The sequence below is a fragment of the Pristis pectinata genome, chromosome 29 (assembly GCF_009764475.1).
Source record: "Pristis pectinata isolate sPriPec2 chromosome 29, sPriPec2.1.pri, whole genome shotgun sequence".
Classification (NCBI taxonomy): domain Eukaryota; kingdom Metazoa; phylum Chordata; class Chondrichthyes; order Rhinopristiformes; family Pristidae; genus Pristis; species Pristis pectinata.
The window spans coordinates 19,531,940-19,555,594 of record NC_067433.1 but is presented as its reverse complement, the minus strand read 5'-3'; the positions used below and the strand labels follow the sequence as shown (position 1 = coordinate 19,555,594).

The following is a 23,655-nucleotide window of genomic DNA, read 5'->3' as shown; positions in this document are numbered from 1 at the left end:
CAAAAAAAAGGTAGGTGTTTGCCTCAATATGAGTGTGTGTGGTCAGATTGAGGCAGCACTTGGTGAGAGTGTATCCAGACCACTGTATGTGCATGTGCTAAATCTATCCAGCAGAGTCTGGTCTCCTATCCAGTCTTGAATCTTCTTGCCATCAGGCCGAGATCTTACTCTGACAATTTCATGTGATAACTAGTGTGCACTGGTCACTCGACCTCTACAGAAATCTGCCACTCCTCAAAATAGAGAAGTGGAAGCAAGTCACCCTCAACCCCAAGGGACTAGGAATTGCCCAAGAAGAAGCTCCTCTGGTTGCTTTGCTACACGGAAGAGCTGCATAACATAAGTTACTGACTGAGTCAGAGGGAGTCCTTGGAGCTGGGTGGGGAAAAGACTGGGCTTCAGGCCGAATACACAGTTGGGAATTTCTACAGCTGACTTGGATGCAGGTTTACACCTCACGTTTAATGACATTAACCATGGGCTCACTGGTCAGGTCGCCAAGCACCAATTTAGAGCGAGGATCCTTGCTCTCCACAGGCCCTGGTGCCTGTTTAACCTCATTAGAAAGCGAATCTATTTCTATTCTCCACAGTTCGTACCTTTGCAAGCAGATAAACCCGTCCAGAAATGGTGACAGATACTCCAACCCCAACAACGAGAAGCTTAAGCACATTTACTTCTAATCTCAACCGTCGCCGTTCAACGACAACCGCATTACAACCGCGATTGACAGCAGGCGGTGGAACGCTGGCCAATCATAACGCCGTCCCTTGATCACGCCAGCAAATCAGAACAGCGCATATGTGGGACCGCCGTCAATCAAATTGGGGCGCGAGTCGTAGCCAATAATAGTGTAAGGTGGGCGGGACCGGCGGTGAAAGTGATAAAGGACGAGCGTGGGCGGGCTCGGCACAACACGGTGGTGTTCGCAGTCGGGGCTGCGGCGGTGATGGCGGGTGCTAAGCTGAGGTGAGTGTGAGGTGACCTGTGCGGCTGGCGCTCATCGATGTGTTCAAGGTTATAGTTCTGTCGTGAAGCTGGGCTCCGTGTACCGGCGTGGGCACGACGGGGCAGAGAATGTTCTAGAGTAGGGTCACTGACTGGACTGGGCTGCACTTCTGCTCCCCCCCACCCCCCCCCCCCCCATAGACTTTGGATCCCGTCAGCACACTTGCCGTCTCTGCCGGGCGCTGGTACTTCACGGCCGCTTGACCGCCGTCTGATCAAATCAATCGATTTGCTGAACGAGTTTGTGCACGTATACTGCTGCAATTAGGGTGACCGTAATTTAGCATAAATAGAACACTAAATTTCAACTATGCACAACGGAGTACTCCGTGCAATCATAAAAGGAGAAGTGAAGTAATAAATGTGGAAGTTGTAGCGACTCACCGTCCGGTTAGGCGAACCGGCTCGGCAGTCGGGGTCGGAGGGGCGAGACCCAGGATGGCGGTGGGCTTCGTCTTTCCCGAGCGACGGGGAGAACCCACGGGCGGGGAAGACTTGATGACGTAGTACTTTGCGTCATTGCTGGTTGCATTGGGCGGGAACAGTCTCCCTTAAAAGGCCCGCGCAAGGCGGGAGAATAAACCAGTTCTTGTTTGACAATCCTCCCACTAGCGTCTTGTTTTACTTCGCGGTAGCAACCACTACAAAGTAAATAAATTGAAATTCTTGAAAAGTTGTGTTCCCTTTAGTTGTTGAGTTTGTAGCCCTTTACTTTTATGTTATCTTTATATATTGCATATCTTTATATACTTTTACGTTTTTATATTTAAAAAAATCTTAAAGTTTGACTTCATTGTTTTCATGTGTAATCTTCTTATTGACAGCACAGAAACAGTCCCTCCTGCTCGTGAAATTTATACTGGCCATCAAGTACCTATCTATATTAATCCTATTTCCCTGCTCTTGGTCTTTAGCCTTCTATGCTGTAATGTTTCAAAAACTACTTAAATGTTGTGAGGGTACCTGCCTCCACGACGTCAGTCTGTGAATTCGAGGTTTCAATGACCATCTTGTTGGGGGGAAAATCTTCAAACCGACTCTACGCTGTGCCCCTGCCAGCCCATTTTGTTGAAAGGTTGACTTGTATGTTAATTGTTTGTCTCCACAGATGCTGAGTCATCTCCAGTTTCTGTTGTTTATTGTTATTGCAATTTTTCCATTTTATGCTAGTATCTACCATCAGCTGGACATTTGCAGGATAAATAGTTTTGTGATATCTGGATGATCTTTTGGTCTCAAAGTGGATGTGAGGTAAAGAAATGGATCTTTCAAGAATCTAAACTCAGAATTGAGACCAAAGGTTTTTGGAGTTGAAATTTGGTTAATGGAGCTGTGCTGTTGGACTTTGCCTGCAATAAAATGCTTTGTAGTGCCAGTTGTGTACTTTGATCATGATATGCAAGTGTAAAATGAGATTGTACAACTACTTAATTCTCTTGCATTCTTATTACTGATTAACGTTTTTTGATGTGTAATTTTTACATCTACAAAGCAGTAAAACATAGTTGTAGAGACGAGAATAATACGACATAATACAAGACCAAGCAGTTGTAAGTTTATGATCCCTGTGAAACATAAAATCATTGTGATACAGAAGCAATCCTTTCAGCAGGCTCCTGCTAGTAGAATAATCCCATTGTCCTGTTCTTTTTTCTGCAAATTAATCTCTCAGGTGCTAATGTGATTCCATTTGACAAACCTTGACCTGACAGACCCACCAACCTAACCTTTGGTCAGAATCTATTGCTTCCACATTCTCCCTGGATTCTCTGGTCTCTCCCCATATCCCAAAGGTATGCTTGTTGGCACTTGGCTAACTGTAAATTACCCCTAGTGTAGGTGGGTTGTAGAACCATGAGGAGTTGATGGGCACATGTGAGAGAATAGGTTGCAGGGAAATAAGTGGGCGAATGGGATTAATCTGAGAGCAAGCATGGACTCTGGGCCAAATGGTCTTGGGACAATGAGAAAATGTGAAAATGAAAGTAGAACGGGAATTATGTATTTGAACATATGATTAAAAGTAGCATTGCAGGTTAGCGAAACAATTAATATGTTTCTACTGATGACCTTCCACTAATCACAGATTTTTCTATTGAAGGGCAGAATGCAAAGCTTGCGATTTGGTCTTGACAGAGTACTGAATCTTGCATGACCATGGCTGTTCTTGAACAGTGTTTAGCCCAAAAGGTGTTGCACTCTTTGCCTCTTGCTGCAACTGAATATTGAAGCGTAGCGCCATTTTACCATGTCGCCTCTTGATTTGCATAAAAATGACTCTACTCTGGACCCAGAAGAACTTTCTCAGTTGCCCTAATGTCCATGCTGACCTTGCAGTTAAGGTCTGCAAGTTGCACATGCTGCAGCTTTTTCCATAGAACCATAAAAAATACAGCACAATACAGGCCCTTCGGCCCACCATGTTGTGCCGACCTTCTAACCACACCTAAGACTATCTAACCCCTTCCTCCCACATATCCCTCTATTTTAAATTCCTCCATATGCTTATCTAATAATCTCTGAATTTGACCAATGTATCAGCCTCCACCACCACCCCAGGCAGTGCTTTTCATGCACCAACCACTCTCTGGGTGAAAAACCTCCCTCTGACATCTCCCTTGAACTTCCCACCCATTACCTTAAAGCCATGCCCTCTTGTATTGAGCATTGGTGCCCTGGGAAAGAGGCACTGGCTGTCCACTCTATCTATTCCTCTTAATATTTTGTATACCTCTATCATGTCTCCTCTCATCATCCTCCTCTCCAATGAGTAAAGACTTAGCTCCTTTAGTCTCCCCTCATAATCCATTCTCTCTAATCCAGGCAGCATCCTGGTAAATCTCCCCTGCACCCTCTCCAATGCTTCCACATCCTTCCTATAATGAGGCGACCAGAATTGGACACAGCACTCTGTGTGGTCTAATCAGAGTTTTGTAAAGCTGCATCATTACTTCGCGGCTCTTAAACTCTATCCCGTGACTTATGAATGCCAACGTCCCATAAACTTTCTTAACTACCCTATCCACCTGTGAGGCAACTTTCAGTGATCTGTGGATATGAACCCCCAGATCCCTCTGCTCCTCCACACTGCCCAAAATCCTGCCATTAACCTTGTACTCCACCTTGGAGTTGGTCCTTCCAAAGTGTACTACCTCGCACTTCTCTGGATTGAACTCCATCTGCCACTCGTCAGCTCAGCTCTGCATCCTATCAATATCCCTCTGTAAGCTTTGACAGCCCTTCACACTATCCGCAACAGCACAGATTTTTGTTTCGTCTGCAAACTTGCTAACCCACTCTTCCACCCCCTCATCCAAGTCATTAATAAATATCACAAAAAGTAGAAGTCCTAGAACCAATCCCTGTGGGACACCACTAGTCACAGCCCTCCAATCCGAATGCACTCCCTCCACCACAACCCTCTGCTTTCTACAGGCAAGCCAGTTCTGAATCCACACGGCCAAGCCCCCTGGATCCCTTGGCCTCTGACCTTCTGAAGAAGCCTACCATGCGGAACCTTGTCAGACGCCTTACTAAAATCCATGTAGAGCACATCTACTGCACTACCCTCATCAATCTTCCTGGTCACCTTCTCAAAGAACTTGTCAGGCTTGTGAGGCAAGATCTTCACTTCACAAAGCCTTTCTAACAGAATCCTTTCTAACAGCTTACCCACCACAGATGTAAGGCTCACTGGTCTGTAATTCCCTGGACTATCCCTACTACCTTTACTGAATAAGGGGACAACATTTGCCACCCTCCAATCCTCCAGTACCATTCCCATGGACAACGAGGACTCAAAGATCCTAGCCAACGGTTCAGCAATCTCCTCCCTCACTTCGCGAAGCAGCCTGGGGAATATTCCGTCAGGCCCCGGGGACTTATCTGTCCTAATATTTTCTAACAGCTCCAACACATCCTCTCTCTTGATATCTACATGCTCTAGAACATTACCCTTACCAACACTGTCCTCAGCGTCATCAAGACCCCTCTCTTTGGTGAATACTGAAGAGAAGTACTCATTGAGAACCTCACCCACTTCCACAGCTTCCAGGCACATCTTCCCACCTTTGTCTTTAATCGGACCTACCTTTACTCTAGCCATCCTTCTGCTCTTCACGTATGAGAAAAAAGCCTTGGGATTCTCCTTAACCCTACTTGCCAAAGCCTTTTCATGTCCTCTTCTTGCCCTCCTCAGCCCCCTCTTAAGTTCCTTCCTGGCTACTCTATATTCCTCACGAGCCCTATCTGATCCTTGCTGCTTACACCTTATGTATGCTGCTGCCTTCTTCCAAACTAGTTGTTCCACCTCTCTTGTCACCCATGGTTCCTTCACCCTGCCATTCCTTCTGTACCTGTGGTTGTTTCAGCAGTGCTGCTTTCTGTGGTGAGGAAGCACCTGTGTACTTAGGTTTATTTTTCTAGAGTGTCTTGCTTTCTTCACTGTTCAATTTTGCCTTTGTTGAATGCAAGAATATAGTATTGTGTAGCTGAAAGCTTCATGATTTTGGTGTCATCAAGTTGGAGACATTTCATCAGTGTTCTGATAAAGGATCTTGAGCATGAAATGTTAACACTATTTCTCTTTCTATACATGCTGCCTGTCCTGCTGAGTGTTTCTGGCATCTGTTTTTTTTATCAGATTTCCAGCATCTAAAGTTTTTGGCTTTTCATTGTGAAAAGCCGCGATGTGAAAACAAGACACTAGTCAAAGGGTTTCAGAACAAGAAATGGTTTATTTTCCCGCCTTGCGCGGGCCTTTTAAGAGGGACTGTTCCCGCCCACTTAAAATGGCAATGAGGTATACGCTATGTCATCAAACCTTTCCTGCGCGTGGGTTCTCCCTGTCGCTTGGGGAAGACGAAGGCCTAATGCCATCTTGGGCCTCGCCGCTCCGACAATGCGCGACCCGACCGCCGAGCTGGTTCGCTTGCTCAGACGGTGAGTTGCTACACATTGGTGTTAAGTACTCTTACCAGCCAGTAGGCTGAATAATTTGATATTTTGTAAGACGAAGAAAAAGGCAGACATAATGAAGTATAGTTTTGTTCTGACTGGTAACTGTTATTGGCATTTTCCTCATAATATGTCATCTGATTAAAATTAGGCCTGAAATCAAAGCTTATCAATGACAAGGTTTCAAGAGTTGGTTAAGAGGAGGGGAGTGAATTAGAGAAAGAAATATTCTAAGGATACATCCGTGATGAATCTGTTGCAATTGAATATGGAGGATAACACAGAAATGGGGGGTGTGCAGAGTTGAGTTAGAGGTAAGCAAAAAAATATGGATTTGAGTTGCAATTCAAAATATTTTTGACCAATGGATATTGGCCAAGATAGCAAACCTGTCTGTTTTTAGGTGGATATTTGGGGAAAAAAAGAATCTAATTTATATTTCAAACAGTCTTCAAAATTGACCTGATTATCAGTAGTCTTAAATCAATAGTCTTCAAGGCAAAAGTGATCTTGCTGAGACTTATGCTTGATCTGAACTTTTTGTTTCACCTTTCAGCAGGAAAGGATAACCCTTGCCAATATTTTACCTTAACTTTTATCACTTACATTTCCACTCTGTTCACTCCAAGCCTTCTATAATGATTCCATTAAAGATTAATGTAAAATTGTCTATTTCCTGACACTTTGGTTTTTATTTTAGTCAGATCATGGGAGATCTGAAATATATTTACTGTTTTCATCTCTGGAATGGTGTGAAATCTTAAAATTCTGTCACGACAGTTTGCTGAGATGTTGATTCAGGGATAGTGCATATTTAATGTTGGCCTGTTTTTTCAACCAGCAGCATCAATCCCCCATCCCAGTGAAATCAATTTATCCATTGTATCCCTTGAACATTCCTTTTGTTTCAGGACAAATAGGTAGGACTTGGGTGCATTTCAAACACTGGGGAACTATGTGGTAAATTCAACTGGTTTTAATCAATAGTCTTCAAGGCAAAAGTGACCTTGCTGAGATTTGTGCTTCACAATGCTCTTCACAATAGTTAACAGCGGGCTCCTTATTGGAAAAACCCAACGCAGTGGTAAACAGGTTTTGTATTTGGGCATAGCTGACAAAATCATGAATTGGGTTAAATTGCCGATTTCCATTTGATGCAGGTGAGGATCTTGCTGGCCACCTTCAGAAGCAGTTAGGAGTTGAGTGTGGGGTTAGTCATGCTGGCCAGGAACAGGACATTTCATTTCCAAGGATGAGAGTGAATTATTTGGGTGTCTTTTCTATAACAAAGTGGCAGCTTCATAGTCATTTTACTCTTACCATCTTTTAATTTTCTTTTAAATATTGAAATGATCAAACTTCCGGAGTGTGGTTAAGTACATTTTCTGGTTGAGAAATGCACTAGTGGATCCCTACACCCAGGTCATTCTATATGATATTAGGTCTACCAGTCCTTCCATACTATATCTGCCTTAATTGCAGCTTCCTGCACCTTGCAAGAGAGCACCTGAGAAATTATCTGCATCCCACCTTTAAATAGCATCAACTTGTCATACTGATTCATTTCATGAGTGAAAGCAATGAGTAGGCATCTTGAGTCAATTATCTTGCCTTGCTAAGAAGTCTAGTGCAAGATACTTATTTTATGTTACCATGCATTATCAGGATGACTGCATGTCGTACTTTGAAAGATTTAGTTAAGGATTAATTTGGTTAATCTATTTTCACAAGCAGCTTGCTTTTACTAAACATATTGCAACTTGTTGCTGTTGTAAATCTTGTGTGCTTGGACTTTGGTAGTTTCCATCCTGAGTATTGATAACCAAATTAAGGTGTCATTAGTCCTTGACTGCTGTATTCTTTAAAAAAAAACGCTGAGTATTAATATTTCTTAAAATTTGAGACATGCCGGAGTCTTCCTGTTGGTGTGAAAATTAGTCATTAGTGATCTATGCAAAATGTTAAAGGAATGTGACAGTAATTAGAAATAGCCCCTGTTCACTTGTAAGTCTTGAACAGTAACCCTTAACTGTTTAATTAGTCAAGGTTTAACCCAACAGAAACTGCAGTGTGCTTATGATTGTGATACTTTGGCTGCACCAAACAATTGTCAATTTACAAATGATGGGAAGTAATATTCTGAGGTCATTTGTGTTTTGCTGACACCAGAGATTCAGGCTATTGCCTTAAGACTATTAGGTTGGGCCCAAGGTTGATTACAGTCCTCTGATAAGTAGGAATGGTACAGTTTCATCTCCAAGCTTGATGATTTAATTGTACCCCTTTGTCGGCTTGGATAAATTGATATTGCCTGTGCAGGAATTGAGTTCAGACACTTGGATGCAGTATTTTACACTTTAAATGACTGCACTGTAAAAAGCGATGTGCTTGTTTATATAAACATCTTTTGTATATGTACAGTTCAATTTTGTTAATTCAAATTGCTTTCATAATGGAAAAGTAAGCTGTAAGGTAAATGCAGAGGCTACAAAGTTGTATTGAATGAGGACAAGTGGCAGATGAATAACACAAATCTGAAGATGGCAGTTATAAAAGTTAACACAAAATCGTTGGTTTGTTATTTTAACATCTAATTGGTTGTTAATTTCAATGACATAAGTAGCAAACATCTTGTTCAAATAATGAACCAGGATAAAGATTTTGAAAGGACTACGTATATGTGAAACAAAGTTAATCTGGAATTGGGAAAGCAAATGGTATGCTGCCCTTAAAAGGATACAAGGATAAGAGTGCTCTCTGCAATATAGAACCTTACTGAGATCACATCTTGAATTTCTCTCTCATTTGTGTCCTTGCCCAAGGAAGAATATACTTGTCTTAAGAGTTGATGCAACTGAAATTCATCTGTTGGTTTCCCATGATGGGAGTGAGTGAGTAGGATGTGCCTATACTGTAATTCCTGGGGTTTAGAAGAATCTTTTGGGGAAACTGCAAGCTTCCCAATGGCCTTGACAAGATCAGCCCTAAAGGATTGTTCCTCCGGCTGAATTGTTTAGAACTGGATCTGTGATGAGGCCAATTGTTTAGGATTGATAGGGACTATTTGTATTGAAATTCAGTGAATTGTTAATTTTTGGGAGGTAGGAAACTGCAAGGGGTGTGAATGCTGGAGTTTACCGAGTATATTCAAGAAGGTGATCAATGAGTTCTTCGGTATAAGGTTACTGCAGGAAGGTAGTTGTGTAGATGATCAGCCATAATTCTATTGAATTTCAAACTAAATATGTTAAATGTATAAAATTATCCAGATGCAGAGTTGATGTTTTTCCTGGCTGGGTGACTAAACCCAAAGGCTACAGTCTCAAAATAAGGAGTCGGTCATTCAGGGCAGGGTAATGAATCTGGAATTCTCAACTTGAGGGCAGTGAGGCAGTTGCTGGGTATATTCAAGAATAAGATTTTTTGGACACAAAGGGATGTGGAGTTGGTGTAGAAAAGTGGTGTTGTAAAAGATCAACCATGATTTTGCTGAATGGCAGAACAGGCACAAAGTGCAGAATGGCTGTTTCCTTGTGTTAGCAGAGTTGAAGGACTTGCTCTGTATGTGAACTTATGGTCAATAACATTTCACCTTGGTACTCGACAGCTCAATGCTATTTCAGTGACAGACAAGTTGAGAGGGAAAACAAATCTAATTTTGTACAATACCTTGATTTCAAATGAATATGCTGCCTCTACCATAATGTTCAATGAAGTAATAGCAATTGTTCTCTGCTTATCCTTTTATTGTGTTATATAATAAGTAATCATGAGGTTGAAACGTGAAGATTTTGCTGGTCAGCTAAACGTGATCCTTAATCAGTATTAATTTTTATTTTTAAAATACTGTATCTTGCAGAGTTCCAGAAATTATCTTCACAACTCAATTGCAAACCAACCTGTGAGTATAATATTGCTCTTGACCTTTGTCCTAATTGTACTTATTCAAATTGTTTGTAGCATGAGTTGTGACAAAATGATCAAATTATTTTAATGACATTTGCTACCTTCCCTCAGGCATTCTTTTCTTGATTAAAAGATAAAATGTTTAGTTGTCTGAGCTTCACCTGTAAACTGGTTAAATATAGATAGGAGCAGGTTATTCTTAAATGTTGCAGTGGGTTTGTTAACCTTTCAGATCTTTGGATGTCGGATGCAAATGTTCCCCAAGAGGGGAAAGAGTGCTGACTTTTGAGGTCAATAGTTTGTAGAACATGGAGCAGTAATGTATTCTTGCCCCCTTTTAAAAAAAAATGTTGAATTGATTTCTGGAAGAAATTGCTTGGTATGCTTTGTGCTTGCACTTCAATGTGTTACAGGCTTCCTTATCTAGCTTGTAGATGAGTAACTAGTGCTTGCCTGATATTTGCCCTGCATGCTAGCTATAAGTCCAGTTTACAAAGTGTTGAGCAGGTTTTCAAATTTAAATTATCATTATTTATGCTAAGGCAAATAACCATTTTTTTCTGTGAGCAGGCTGAAGTTTGATGGTGTTGTCTTAGTAACAAATACCATTGACAAGCTTTCTGGAGATTTGAAATGTTTGAAGACCCCACTTGACCAGTACAAATCTGTAAGTATTCTTAATATGTACCTTGAATTGTTTTCTACCTGTACTTTTGGCATTTATAAGCTGAAGTAAGAGTGTGACTGACTCTGATTACAGATAAAAGTGCTCTGATGGGATTCACATTTTTAAAAATATCTCGTGCTAGACCATCTGTAATGGACTTCACCGTAGGCTTTTCATTTAGGCCTTCTGCCTTATGAGTGAAAAGATTTGCTTGTGCAACTCTTGAAGTAGAATGGAACCTGAGGGAGAAGGACTATAAGAAATTTTCATTTGTACTATATGCTTGATTTATTCATTGCCTTTTGTATTTAACTTTTTGAGCAAGCTAAGACCAAACTTCATGTTAATATTAGCCCAAAGGCCTATCTTTTATGTATTAGGAAAAATCAGCTTGGGAGTGAATTCCAGATCTTGGATAACTAGCTGATTGCTGCTACTGACAGATGATTTTGAAATACGATGCACGAGGCCAATATTGAGAAAACACAGATCGCATAAGATTTAGAGCAGGAGGTTGGAGTTTCAGAGGTTTGTTAGATTTCAAATCCATTAAAACTTAAGATTTGCCAGACTGAGTGTGTATTATACGGGTTGGTTAAGAGAATAGTGCACATCTATTGTTAGAGATTTTGGTGGTCTTGAGTAAATGGCAGCTGGGAGGCTGGTCAGAGGAGCTAAGCTGGAAAATCAGAGCTACCTCTGATAGCATGCTAGGAATGTGGTTGTTCATAGCCCTCCAGATATCCCTTGGTTTTCTTAGTGCATGGAAATCAGAATCTTCACTTCAGTGAGGCTGCTTCAGATCGATTGAGGCTGAAGTTGAGTATTATAAAGATGCAGGTAGATGTGGTGATGCAGCAGACATGTGGTTGGTGGCTGAGGGTTGTAGATAGTATGTTAAAGCTTTGGAGTTGGAGTAGATGACTAGTGAATGAGTATGTGGTGAGGATCAAAGTCAATGGCTTTGGTCTTTCCAGTGTTTAGCTGAATAAATTTCTTGATTTGCACTGGATTTTGCACAGACTGATGATTTGGACATCATCTTGGGTGTTTCATCAATGACACTCCTACTGTCAGAAGGTCAGAGGTTGGGATGTTTTTGATGATTGCACAAATGTTCAATTCCCTCTGCAGATCCTTAGCAAATGAAGCAGTCCATGTCTGCATGAAGCAAGACCTAAGCAACATTCAGGCATGGATTGATAAGTGGCAAATAACATTAATGCCACAGTCTTAGACAATGACCATGTTCAAGAGAATCTGACCACCCATCCTTGACATTCACTGGCATTACCATTAATGTCCAGGGTGATCACCATTAACCAAAAACTCAGCTGGGCTAGCCACAAATACACTGATACAAGAGCAAGTCAGGCTATCATAGCCCTTCTGCCATTGACAACACAAGCTAGGAGTCCAATGAAATACTCTCCAATTGCCTGGGAGAGTAACTCCAACAATGTTCAAGAAGTGGATATCATCCAGGACAAAGCAGTCTGCTTGATTGTTACCCCAGTCACCAAGCTAAAAGTTCATTCCCTTTACCAGCACACCATCTACAAAATGGACAGCAGTACATTCACCTAGTCCATTCGAACAATGCCTCCCAAAGCTATAACCTCTGTCACAAAGGAGGGCAAGGGCACATGGGATCACCATTACTTGCAGATTCCCTGCCAAGTTACACATTCTGATGTGGAAAATGCCAATGGAACCTGCATTGACACTGCATCCAAATCCTAGAACTGCCATTTCCAACAGTACTGAAAGAGCAATATCACCAGAAGAACTACTGCAGCTCAAGCCACTGCCTCTCTAGACATTTAGGGATAGGCAGTAAATACCAGCCTTGCCAGTAGTGTTCTGATCCCAAAAAGTTAATAAATTATAAAATATCCTCAAGTTCTGGAAAAGATGATCATGGATTTTAGATGTTGAACTTTGGACTTTAGTTATGTGGCAGTAGTTTATAAGAATGGGCAAGTCTGTTTGGCTGGAGGAATAGGGTAAGAGATAGTGGTCAATTTGTAGGGATTCTGGACAACACAGTGGTCAAGGAATGGTCATTTTTATGGAAATAGGAGAAACTGGAAGCTGTTTTGTAGTGCAGCAGTTAGAACTGCCCCCTCATAGATCCTTCAGTCCTGACCTTGGGTGTTTTCTTTCTTTTCTTCAATCTTTTTATTAGTTTTCAAATTAATACAGTTTGATATATTGCATCAATATTTATACATGTAATACAAAGAGATCAGGAGAACAATCATAGCATAGATAATCATAAAGAACAATAAAATATAAAAAAAATCTGTAGATCCAACGATCTTAGTACATGAATATAATATAAAAGAAAGGAAAGAAAAAGATTTATTATATAAATTAAAAAAGAGAGAAAAAACCCAAATCAATAAGAAAAATTGTAAACAATAAACTAAACAAAAAAAAAATTCAAAAAAAAACAAACAACAAAAAAAAATAACTGGGCTAAAATTTCTCAGTAGAAACAGAGCAATATTATGTCGTCAACTCCGTTCCTCTAAGTTGGAAAGTTATTGAAAGGGGATCTACGTCATGTGAAAGTATTGAATAAATGGATTCCAAATATCTTCAAATTTAAGCGAAGGATTAACAGTACCACTCCTAATTTTTTCCAAGTTTAAACATGATATAGTTTGAGAAAACCATTGAAAAATAGTAGGGGGTATTGGATCCTTCCATTTAAGCAAAATGGATCGTTTGCCCATTAATGTAACAAAAGCAATCATACGGTTAGCGGAAGCAGATAAATGGCTAGACTCTATCCTTGGTAATCCAAAAATTGCAGTGATAGTGGTTGTAAATCAATCTTCAATACGTTTGAAATAATGTAAAAAAATGTCTTTCCAATATTTTTACAAAAGAGGACAGGACCAAAACGTGTGTCAAAGAAGTCACATTCAATTTACATCTATCACATATAGGATTTATATGGTTATAAAAACGAGCTAACTTATCTTTGGACATATTGGTCCTGTGAACTACCTTAAACTGTATCAACGAGTGTCTGGCACACATTGAAGATGTGTTAACTAAATGAAGAATTTTCTTCCAAGTCTCTATAGGTAAAGATGTCTGGAGTTCGCTTTCTCATTCATTCTTAATTTTGTCCAATGATTCTAGATGTATTTTCATAATTAAATCATGAATTATTGCTATCAAGCCCTTCTGATAAGGATTAAGAACTAAAATTTTTTCCATAGTTTCAATTTTGTAAGGTGTTGGAAAAGAGGGTATAGTAGTTTTAAAAAAATTTCTAATCTGCAAATATCGAAAAAAGTGTGATCTAGGCAAATTATATTTATTAGACAATTGTTCAAAAGATGAAAAAGTTATCAATGAATAGATCACGAAAACATACTATTCCCTTCCTATTCCATATGGAAAAAGCTGAGTCAACTCTGGATGGATGAAAGAAAAAATTAGGTTGAATGGGATTTGACAAGTTAAATTTATTCAATCCAAAAAATTTACGAAATTGAAACCATATTCGTATTGTATGTTTAACAATTGGGTTAGTCGTATGTTTACTTAATTTGGTAAGTGCAAAAGGGAGTGAAGCTCCTAAAATAGAAACTGATGAAAATTCAAGTACTGATTGGTGCTCAAGGTAAACCCATTTGGGGCATTGAATTACATCTAAATCTTGTATCAAAAAATTAAATATCTGATATTAATTGCCCAATAATATAACCTAAAGTTAGGCAAGGCCAAACCACCATCCTTTTTTAGTTTTTAACAATATTTCTTACTTAACCTTGGGTTTTTATTCTGCCAAATATATGAAAGGATTTTAGAATCAATAGTGTCAAAAAAAGATTTCGGGACAAAAGTTGGAATTGCTTGAAATAAATATAAAAATTTTGGTAAAATATTCATCCTAACCGCATTAATTTGGCCTCCCAATGATAAAGACAGTGGAGACCACTTAGTAAACAATTGTTTAACATGGTCAATTAAAGGCAATAGATTAGCTTTAAATAAGTCCTTATGTTTCTTGGTAATTTTAACAGCTAAATACATAAAATAGTCAGTTACCAATCTGACAGGTAATTGGCTATAAATTGGGGTTTGCATATTCAATGGAAAAAGTTCGCTCTTATTAAGATTTAATCTATAGCCAGAAAAAACACTAAACTGATCTAGTAGTGATAGTACTGCGAGGATAGATTCATCCAGATTATAAATATAAAGTAACAGGTTATCTGCATAGAGAGCTTATGAATCATCTGTCTGCGAGTAATGCCACATACATTTGAAGAGTCCCGAAGTGCTATAGCCAAGGGTTCTAAAGCAATATCAAATAATAAAGGGCTTAACGGGCAACCTTGTCTAGTACCTCAAAAAAGCCTAAACAAAGGAGATCTTTGATTATTAGTAAGTATTGACGCCATAGGTGTATAATAAATCATTTTAATGGCAGATAAAAATTTAGGGTTAAAATTAAATTTTTGAAGTGTGAATAGATATTCCCATTTGACTCTGTCAAACGCCTTTTCAGCATCTAGTGAAACAACACATTCTGGAATTTGGGATGAAGGGGTATATGTAATATTCATTAATCTCCTGATATTAAAATGTAAATAACGATTCTGAATAAATCCTGTCTGGTCTTCAGAGAGAATTTGTGGGAGAATCTTTTCCAGTCTAAAGGCCAATATTTTGGGAAAATATTTCTGAATCTACATTTAATAAAGAAATAGGTCTATAAGATGCACAATCAGTGGGATCTTTATCCTTTTTAAGAATTAAAGAAATAGTTGCTTCATAGAAAGATTGTGGTAGTTTACCCACTGATAGGGCATCTTTAAAAAATTTTGGCTAACCAGGGAACAAGAATATCAGAAAAGGATTTTAAAAATTCAGCTGTATATCCGTCAGGGCTGGGTGCTTTACCCGAGTTCATTGAAAATATTACTTTCTTTATTTCTTCCAAAATGGGAGCATCTAATGTAGAACATTCATTTAAAGACAGTTGGGGAATCTTCAGATCTCAAAAATTCATACATTAGTGTAGGATCCTCAGGGGATTCTGATTGGTATAAAGAAGAATAAAATTCTTGAAAGGATTTGTTGATTTGAACATGATCTATCGTGTAGGTATCATCTGATTTACAAATTTTATTAATCTGACGTTTAGATAAAGTAGCTTTCAATTGGTTGGCCAATAATTTACTGGATTTGTCACCATGTATATAAAATTGACTTTTGTTTTTAAGTAGTAGATTTTCAATTGAAGATGTTAATAATAAACTACGTTGTAATTGGAGTTCTGTTCTCTTTTTAAAAAGCTCCAGATTTGGAGTATCAGAATATTTTTTATCGATTTCTTTAATCTTGTCAACCAATATACATATTTCATTATTAGTTCATTTTTTCAAACCAGCGGAATATGAAATAATTTGACCACGGATATATGCTTTAAAAGTATCCCATATTGTCCTGCTGGAAATTCTTTAAGTAAAATTAGTTAAAAAGAAAAATGAAATCTGTTCTTTAATAAATTGGATGAAATCTGAGTCTTGTAATAAAGAAGGATTAAATCGTCATTGTCTGACATCAAAGGATACATCTGGTAATTTGATAAAGTCAATGGTGCATGATCAGAAATGGCAATTGCATCATATTTGCAGTCCGTGGTAAGTGGAGCTAGTCTAGCATCAATAAAAAAATAATCAGTCCTCGAGTAGTTATGGTAAACATGAGAAAAGAATGAAAATTCTTTATCATATGGGTGTAGAAATCTCCAAACATCTAAAATTCCGGATTCTACTAAAAAGGAATTAATAAAGACAGCGGATTTGTTTGGAAGTGCAGGATTTGACACCGATCTATCCATGGAAGGGTTTAGACAACAGTTAAAATCTCCACCCATAATCAGAGTGTATTCATTTAAATTAGGAAAAAATGCAAACAGATGTTTTTAAAAAAATTCAGGGTGATCTGCATTGGGTGCATAAACACTAACCATAACAACTTTTTTTATTATGAAGCAGACCAATAATTAATAAAAATCTACCGTTTGGGTCTGATATTGTCTCATGATGGACAAACGAAATTGAGGAGTCTATAAAAATAGAAACTCCATTCACCTTTGCTTGTGAATTTGAATGGAACTGTTGACCCCTCCAAAATCTGAAAAAACGTTGATTATCTTTCTTCCTGATGTGAGTCTCCTGAACGAAAATAATCTGAGCGTTTAATCTATGAAAAGCTTTAAAAATCTTCTTGTGTTTAAGTGGATTATTTAAGCCATTAACATTCCATGAAATAAAATTAATAGTCATCAATTTTAACAGATTAAAAAACATGGTATGTAAAGGGTTAATCTTGGTATTTCGGAGTCTTACCAACAGGAAGAAGTAAAAAAAAATATTCAAAGTGGAAACAGATGTGATGACAATTTAGAAAAATTTGTAGTTTAGCCCAGAAGAAAGACATTAAAAACAACCCCACCCCCTCCCCCAGCAGCTCGAAAGCTGGCCAATAGGCAGCCAGTAAGCTACCCTCTAATAGAACTAACCCCTGTTCTATTGGTGGCAGTAGTCCAAATTGAAAAAATATATAAACCACCATGTTTTGTCTAAAAATGAACAACATAATACAAACACAGATAACGAACTCACAGCATAGTTGTGAGATTGAAATAGAGCCAAAGGGCGTTAACAGCTGACAGTTAAAAAATACGGTTTAATAATTATTTTGAAAAGAAAGCAAACGATCAGTCATTTTGTTAAGTTCTTGTTATTAAAACAAAACATTAAAAATATTAAAAGAAGAAAAGAGGTTTAAATCTAAAAATTAATTATATAATAAAACAAGTAGGTAGTAAGTCAAAGGAAAAACAGTGTCTCTTCCACATTTCTTAGCTTCTAAAAATTAAAAGCTAATTCAAAAGAAAATTCTCGGCTTCTTGGACAGATTTGAACCATTTGCGAGATTTATCAGGTAATGAAATTCTCAACCTTGCGGGATGATAATTGCTTTGATAGAGACAAGCCATAATTGGTTTGTAGGTCAGTCTTTCTTTCAAAACTTCTGGGGTGTAATTTTCAACTATTCGGAACTTCCATTGTTTAAATTGAATCATTCCATGTCTACAAGCGGTACGAATCAGGAGTTCCTTGACGCTGACAAAATGAAATCTCAGTATTACTGGCTGAGGTTTTTGATCCGGAGCAGGTTTAGATCTTAATGCTCTGTGAGCCCTATCCAAAATGGGCTGAAGAGGGAACATTTCGGAACCAAAAACATCGACCAAAAGATTAGAAAAGAATTCCGTAGGGTTGCCAGTCTCAGTATTTTCTGGAAAATTGATGATCCTTAAATTTTTCCTCCTGCTGCATCCTTCCTGGTCGATGATCCTCTGTTGCTTTTCCAGGTTTTGCTTGGTCATAATTAAGGCTTTTTCAAGTGAGTGGAGTTTGGCATCTCTCTTTACCAGCTTGGTCAAGTTCAGCAATTAATTGCCTTTGTTTGGCATTCTCCTGGATAAGAGTATTTTGTTTGTCTTCAAAGTCTTTCAAAATAGACCAGTTCAGCAAAACTCTGATCAAACTTTCTATCCAGGTTAGAAATAGCTTCCAAAGTAGGTTGGTTTCCAATACCTTTACCATTAGCAGAGGCTTTAGATCTGGTGGTCATTTTAACAGTTAAAAATCAAGGTTAAACTTGTGCCAGTATTGTAAAAGACTTATTAAAGGGTGGTAAATAATAGAATGAAAAGTGCCTGGACCAAAGCCAAGTTATGACTTAGTCCATCGAGCGCCACCAACAGACTCGGGTGTTTTCAATGCGTCTTTTGCGCTTTGATGCTGGTATGTTGATTGGTCATTAAATGGAAGATCAGTTTAAGGAATGATGGGATGAAGGGCAGCCAATTTTTAGATAATTTCCCAATGACTTGCAGTTAAATTAGTCAACTAAAGGGTGATGACTGTAGATTCAAATGTCAACCTGACTGTTTCTGGCTCCATCAAATTAAAGTTTGGCTGCTTAACCAGAGTATGACAAGACAACTGTATTTGAGTTTGGGTCAGGTTGGTGCTGAAATCTTTTTTAAAAATAAATAAATAAATAAATTTGGATCTCCTGACTTGGGTTAGATTGGGTCAAAAGCCACAGATTCTTTATAAAATGTGCTTGTGCTTAAGGATTGGAGATTGTTTGAAAGTTGGATGCAAAGGATGAAGGCAGGGGGCCTCTGATACTTGGGGCAAGTGAACATGGTGTGTTCTTGGACCAGGGATGGGGTTCTTGATATTGCAGGCAATTGTTGGCCTTCGGGGTTGGGGTTTGGTGCAGGTCAAGTTTTCATTTCAGTATCTTTAAGCTGAATGTCGCTTAATGAGCAGTTCAGCAACTCTTTCTGGGCATAGGCCAAATGTTCCCAGAAATGTTCAAATGCTTCTGTTAACTTTTTTTATCAAATGCTTGTAAAGCTTAACGTGACTGAATTCTGTCTTCCAGCTTGATGCTTCATTGGAGCAGGAAGTGGTGTTGGTCCATGCTCCTGATCTTCCAGGAGCTAGAGTGGTGAGTAAATCAAGGATGCAGCAGTCTTTCTTCCCTCTGTGTAGCTGCAGATGTTTGGATTTCCTTGGATTCTGTTTTTAATGAAAACTGGCTGGCTATAACGTTGACTGAAGTTTGTGTATGGTATCTTTCAGCAAAAGGAAGTTGTTCAGTTCCATCTATGAAGGCATAAACTGTAGACTGGTGCCCATGTATTCCCATAAGTTAAATGTGGATAAATCCCACCCACTGTTCTTGAGGTTTATACATGAGGCTTGTTTGTTTTCCTTTTCATCTTTTGTTCAAAAAGTACAAACTTTTTCCTCTTGATGGAGCAGCTAATGCTATATATTTTAAAATAGCACTGTGGAAAGCTGAGTATTGGCTAACTTGTTACATGGAGTTTTCATTGGTGGTATTGGTTTATTATTGTCACTTGTACCGAGGTACAGTGAAAAGCTTGTCTTACAAACCGATCGTACATGTCAATTCATTACATAGTGCAGTTACATTGAGGTAGTACAGAGTGCATTGATGTAGTACAGGTAAAAACTAGGTAGGGCTACACGGAAGGGGATTCACATGAGCTAATCACTGGGCAGGTTGGAATGAAGTTGCATTGTTAATTATTGGTAATGTAAAATTTCAATGAAAACAGTTCATACAATAATGACACCTTTGCAATGTCTGGAAAATAATATAAAAAGAGGAGGAACTCCTAGAAATATTCTGTTTGGCATGTTTCCAGTTCATTTGAAAAAGGAAATGGTGCTGATTTGATTTTTGAATGGAGTGCATTTAATGAGAGTATTTGGGTGATCAGAATCTGTTTGGAATGTTTGTGGAAAAGTTCAAGGAATAATCTGATGTTAGTAGTTACTTGAAAGAGGGATCAGTTTGATATTATACATGGACATCTGGTTCAGCTATGTTGCTAGACAAAACAATAAGATTTGGGTACACACTATATATGTACCTTCCTGGGTGTATAGAAGAAAGCAGATCAAACTGAATTTTTGGGATGACTGAAGATATTGAGAATAAAATAGAAAATGGAGGATTATGAAAACTATATTTTTCAGCAGAGAACCAAGTCAAATACAAAAAGTGGAAAAAAATCCTTTTTAAAACAAAGAAAAGTGTCAAAGTATGATAATATTGGTGAGTTACATAAGTGAATGCAAAACTTGAGCTTTATTTAAGAGGATGCTGCCATTTGTAGTAACAAAAAAAGGAGGTATAGATGATAAGATTAAAAAGTGAAAAGAAAATGCCCTTAATAATGCCTTTCTTGGTCTCTGGAAATCCCAAAGTGCCAATCCCAAACTGCCATTGAATTGCTCCCACTGTTCTAATGCAAGAAATGTGGCAACCAATTTTCACACAAATTCTCATGAAAGGCTACGAACCAATACCTTAGCAGCACTCAAGTTAGAAAAGTTGCCTGATCTGGATGAGATGCACCTTAGGTTAGAGAAGGAAGTAAGGGTAGCGATTGTGAAGACTTTGATTAATCATCCAATTCTGCCAGGGAACTGGAAGATCAGGATTGTTTCACCTTTTTTTTGGGAAAGAGGTGAGTCATTAAGACAACTAATCCAGTCAACCCAAAGCCAGTGTAAAAATTTTGGGAGGCAGTCTGAGAAAAAATTGCCATTTGGGAAAAGTATAATATAATGAAGTCACTATAGATGTAAAGATACAAAATATTCAATATATGAAATGGTGTGCTAATTGAAAGGACGGTGGCAGCAAGGATAATAAACTGAAAAGGGACAAAGCTAAAAATTGTGGTAACCACTTTTTCCTCAGATTAAAGGAATGCACTCGGATCTTTGGGGATTGCTATTAAAACTGCAGCTGTAATTTTGCTTCCCAGGGAAAGAATCAAAAACTATAGGGCACAGGTTTAAGGTGAGAAGGGAAAGATTTAAAAGGGACCTGAGGGTCAACTTCACGCAGAGGGTAGAGCATATATAGAACGAGTTGCCAGAGGGAGTGGTTGAGGTGGGTACAATAACAATATTTAAAAGACACTTGGACAGGTACATGGATAGGAAAGGTTTAGAGGGATATGGGCCAAATGCCAGCAAATGTGACTAGCTTAGATGGGCATCTTGGTGGGCATGGATAAGTTGGGCCAAAGACCCTGTTTCTGTGCTGTTACTCTGACTCTATTACATTAAGTATTTGGGTTTTGATATGAGTTTATAGATGATTCATAATTTGAATGAATAAATCAAGTTTATAAATGTAATACAAGTGTGAATTGACTCATTTTTGTAGGAAGGTTAAAGGCGAGAGACATAAACTAATTGATTTGGTTTTATAGAGTTCAGAAATAGCCCTGGGGATACTTTTACATTGAAGGTGGAAGGAATTTAAAAAGGATTTGGAGGAAGAGTACCAAACTGGGGAAGTTGTGCTGATACTAAGTTTGTCTCAAACTCTTGAAGTACTACATTCAGTTCTGGTTACCATACTCCGACCTTGTAGAGTGCAGGACAAATCTACTAGAATGTTGCCAGGAATGAAAGGTCCAATTACATAATGGGTGCTGTCTTTTAGTGAATCACTCTATGATATTTATAAAGGAATATTACTGAATAAAATTTAGGCAATGAAATCATCCAGCATGGTAATTGTAAACTATTCAAACTTATCTTTATAGATCTTTTCGCCAACTGGACCTCTCAACAGAGATTACGATGATGTGCGGAGATTTAGTGATGCAGCTACCAGTGGCATCAAGCGGTACGTGAACTGATGTCGAGAACAGTCGGCTTTGATTAATGTTCTCTATCTCCCATTCCCTGAAATGTATTAAAATAGTGAAATCTGCATTGGGTCTCTATTCTCCAATGGATGGTGCATTTTGCTGTTCAAAGGATACTTGCACTAACAAGGTTAACTCAACTTTTACTTTCCTTGGACGTAAGGTGAAAAACTTTGGCATGTTGCAGAAGGAGTTTTGTGTTGCATCTACCCCCTGCCATACTTGCACTACAAAAGTGAGAAAGTTCTCAGTTCCTGTTAATAATTTGTGCTTTGCAAGGTTAGGAGCACATATATTAAACCTTTGACTTTGTTTCCCAGTGCTCTGAAGGCTGGCATGGTAAAGCCCATCTTGGTATGTCCCCCAGAAGGATTGTTCAAAGATGCTTCCTTGGTCACCGTGCTCGGAGCTTTACATGCTTTGTATGTTGTAAGTACAGCATTTAGTTGGATAATTTTCAAATCATTTGTTAAGCCAAAAGTCAGTTTGCAGTGGTTCTGGAAAGAAGGGATTTCCTTTCACTGACTCTTCCACATCAATGAATTCCACAATAAACACTGTACCCAGTCAGCACTGTGAACACTTGGTTGCTCATCACTTGTGGATTAAAAACAAAATGTTGGTGATACTCAACAGATCAGGTAGATCTGTAAAGACAGAAACAATTTGTACTTCACGTTGATTATCTGTCACCTGCTTTGATTTCTGATTTCCAGCATCTACATTTTTGTTTTGCTTTACAATGTTCTTTGTATTGTTCTGAGTGTTTACTGAAGCTACAATTGATATTTCAGGAGGGACATGGAGGGGGAGGTGTTTTGTGGAACATCTCTCTAGTGTAGTAAGAGTTGTGCTGAATTAGAACATTTTTACATCGATCATAAATTGTTGATCTGATATGTTATGACCCATTTAAATTTCTTTCAGAAAGTTTTGCTGACCAGTTAACTAAACCTGTTCCCACGTTATATTGCAGCCATTGGAAATCCGTGAAGCACACAAAGAAAAGGCTACTAAAGTAGACTATCTAGGTGTATGGGCCTCCGGTGAGGAGGAAGGGAAGAAACTTGTGCAACTGGCATCAGCACTGGAGGAGGGCAGGTAAGAACTACTGCAGGGTCATACAAGGTTAAAAGTCACCTAAAATGTACAACAATGGAGCAGCCATTGAAACATAAACAGAGGCCTCATTTTTTTTAGATTAAAATAGCATAACTACATGAGGGATTTTTACATTTGTTAATTTGAAGAATGTCCTATATATTATAATTTGGAAACTTTGATCTCGTGTGTTCCAAACAGTACATATTTAAGAAATACTGTCATTCAGTTGACTATGTTGAATTGTTCCACTGTCCAGAGTGAAATCCATGTTAAAGGAATCCATTAAAAAAAAGCAGTGAAGTTATGAAATTGGAAGTCCAGAGATTCATGTGATTTCTGAATCATGTGATTCCTCGTAAGTGTAAATTTAATGAGTTGCCTGCATCTAACAACTTGTTTGAGTTAAAATTATGTCTTTCCAGAACTGTATGCAGAGATATTGGTGGATCTGACCCAGAGCGAATGGCCGCTCCAAATGTGGCTGACTATGTTCAGAATATTTTTCGTAATTCTGTTGTCTCTGTAAGTAAGTGTTCACTTCGGCACAATATGTTTGTTCTGAAATATCTGAAAAATCTAGTTTTTGCTTTCATGTACTTGAAATATTTTTGAAATTGATTCTTAAAATCAGAGTGTAAGCCCAATCAGCTCTGTGCCTTTGTGCCAGCTGAAAAAGACGGTCCAATCAGCT

The 23,655-nt window shown here is 38.5% G+C and overlaps 2 protein-coding genes across 2 annotated transcripts in view; one reads left to right on the top strand and one right to left on the bottom strand.

Moving 5' to 3' along the window:
* The window catches only part of fahd2a (fumarylacetoacetate hydrolase domain containing 2A), a 40,255-nt gene extending 39,523 nt beyond the window's left edge, over positions 1-732 (bottom strand). Inside the window, exon 1 of the mRNA XM_052041233.1 lies at positions 678-732. The gene's annotated coding sequence lies outside the window, so the exon portion shown is untranslated. The remainder of the gene's footprint in view (positions 1-677) is intronic.
* Positions 733-869: 137 nt separating this feature from the next.
* zgc:152830 (uncharacterized protein LOC767682 homolog) overlaps positions 870-23,655 on the top strand; it is a 50,447-nt gene continuing 27,661 nt past the window's right edge. The window contains exons 1-8 of the mRNA XM_052041232.1: positions 870-969; positions 9,824-9,865; positions 10,441-10,537; positions 19,040-19,105; positions 21,756-21,838; positions 22,181-22,289; positions 22,837-22,961; positions 23,387-23,486. Of these exons, the coding sequence (XP_051897192.1) occupies positions 950-969; positions 9,824-9,865; positions 10,441-10,537; positions 19,040-19,105; positions 21,756-21,838; positions 22,181-22,289; positions 22,837-22,961; positions 23,387-23,486 (642 nt within the window). The 5' untranslated portion in view covers positions 870-949. The remainder of the gene's footprint in view (positions 970-9,823; positions 9,866-10,440; positions 10,538-19,039; positions 19,106-21,755; positions 21,839-22,180; positions 22,290-22,836; positions 22,962-23,386; positions 23,487-23,655) is intronic.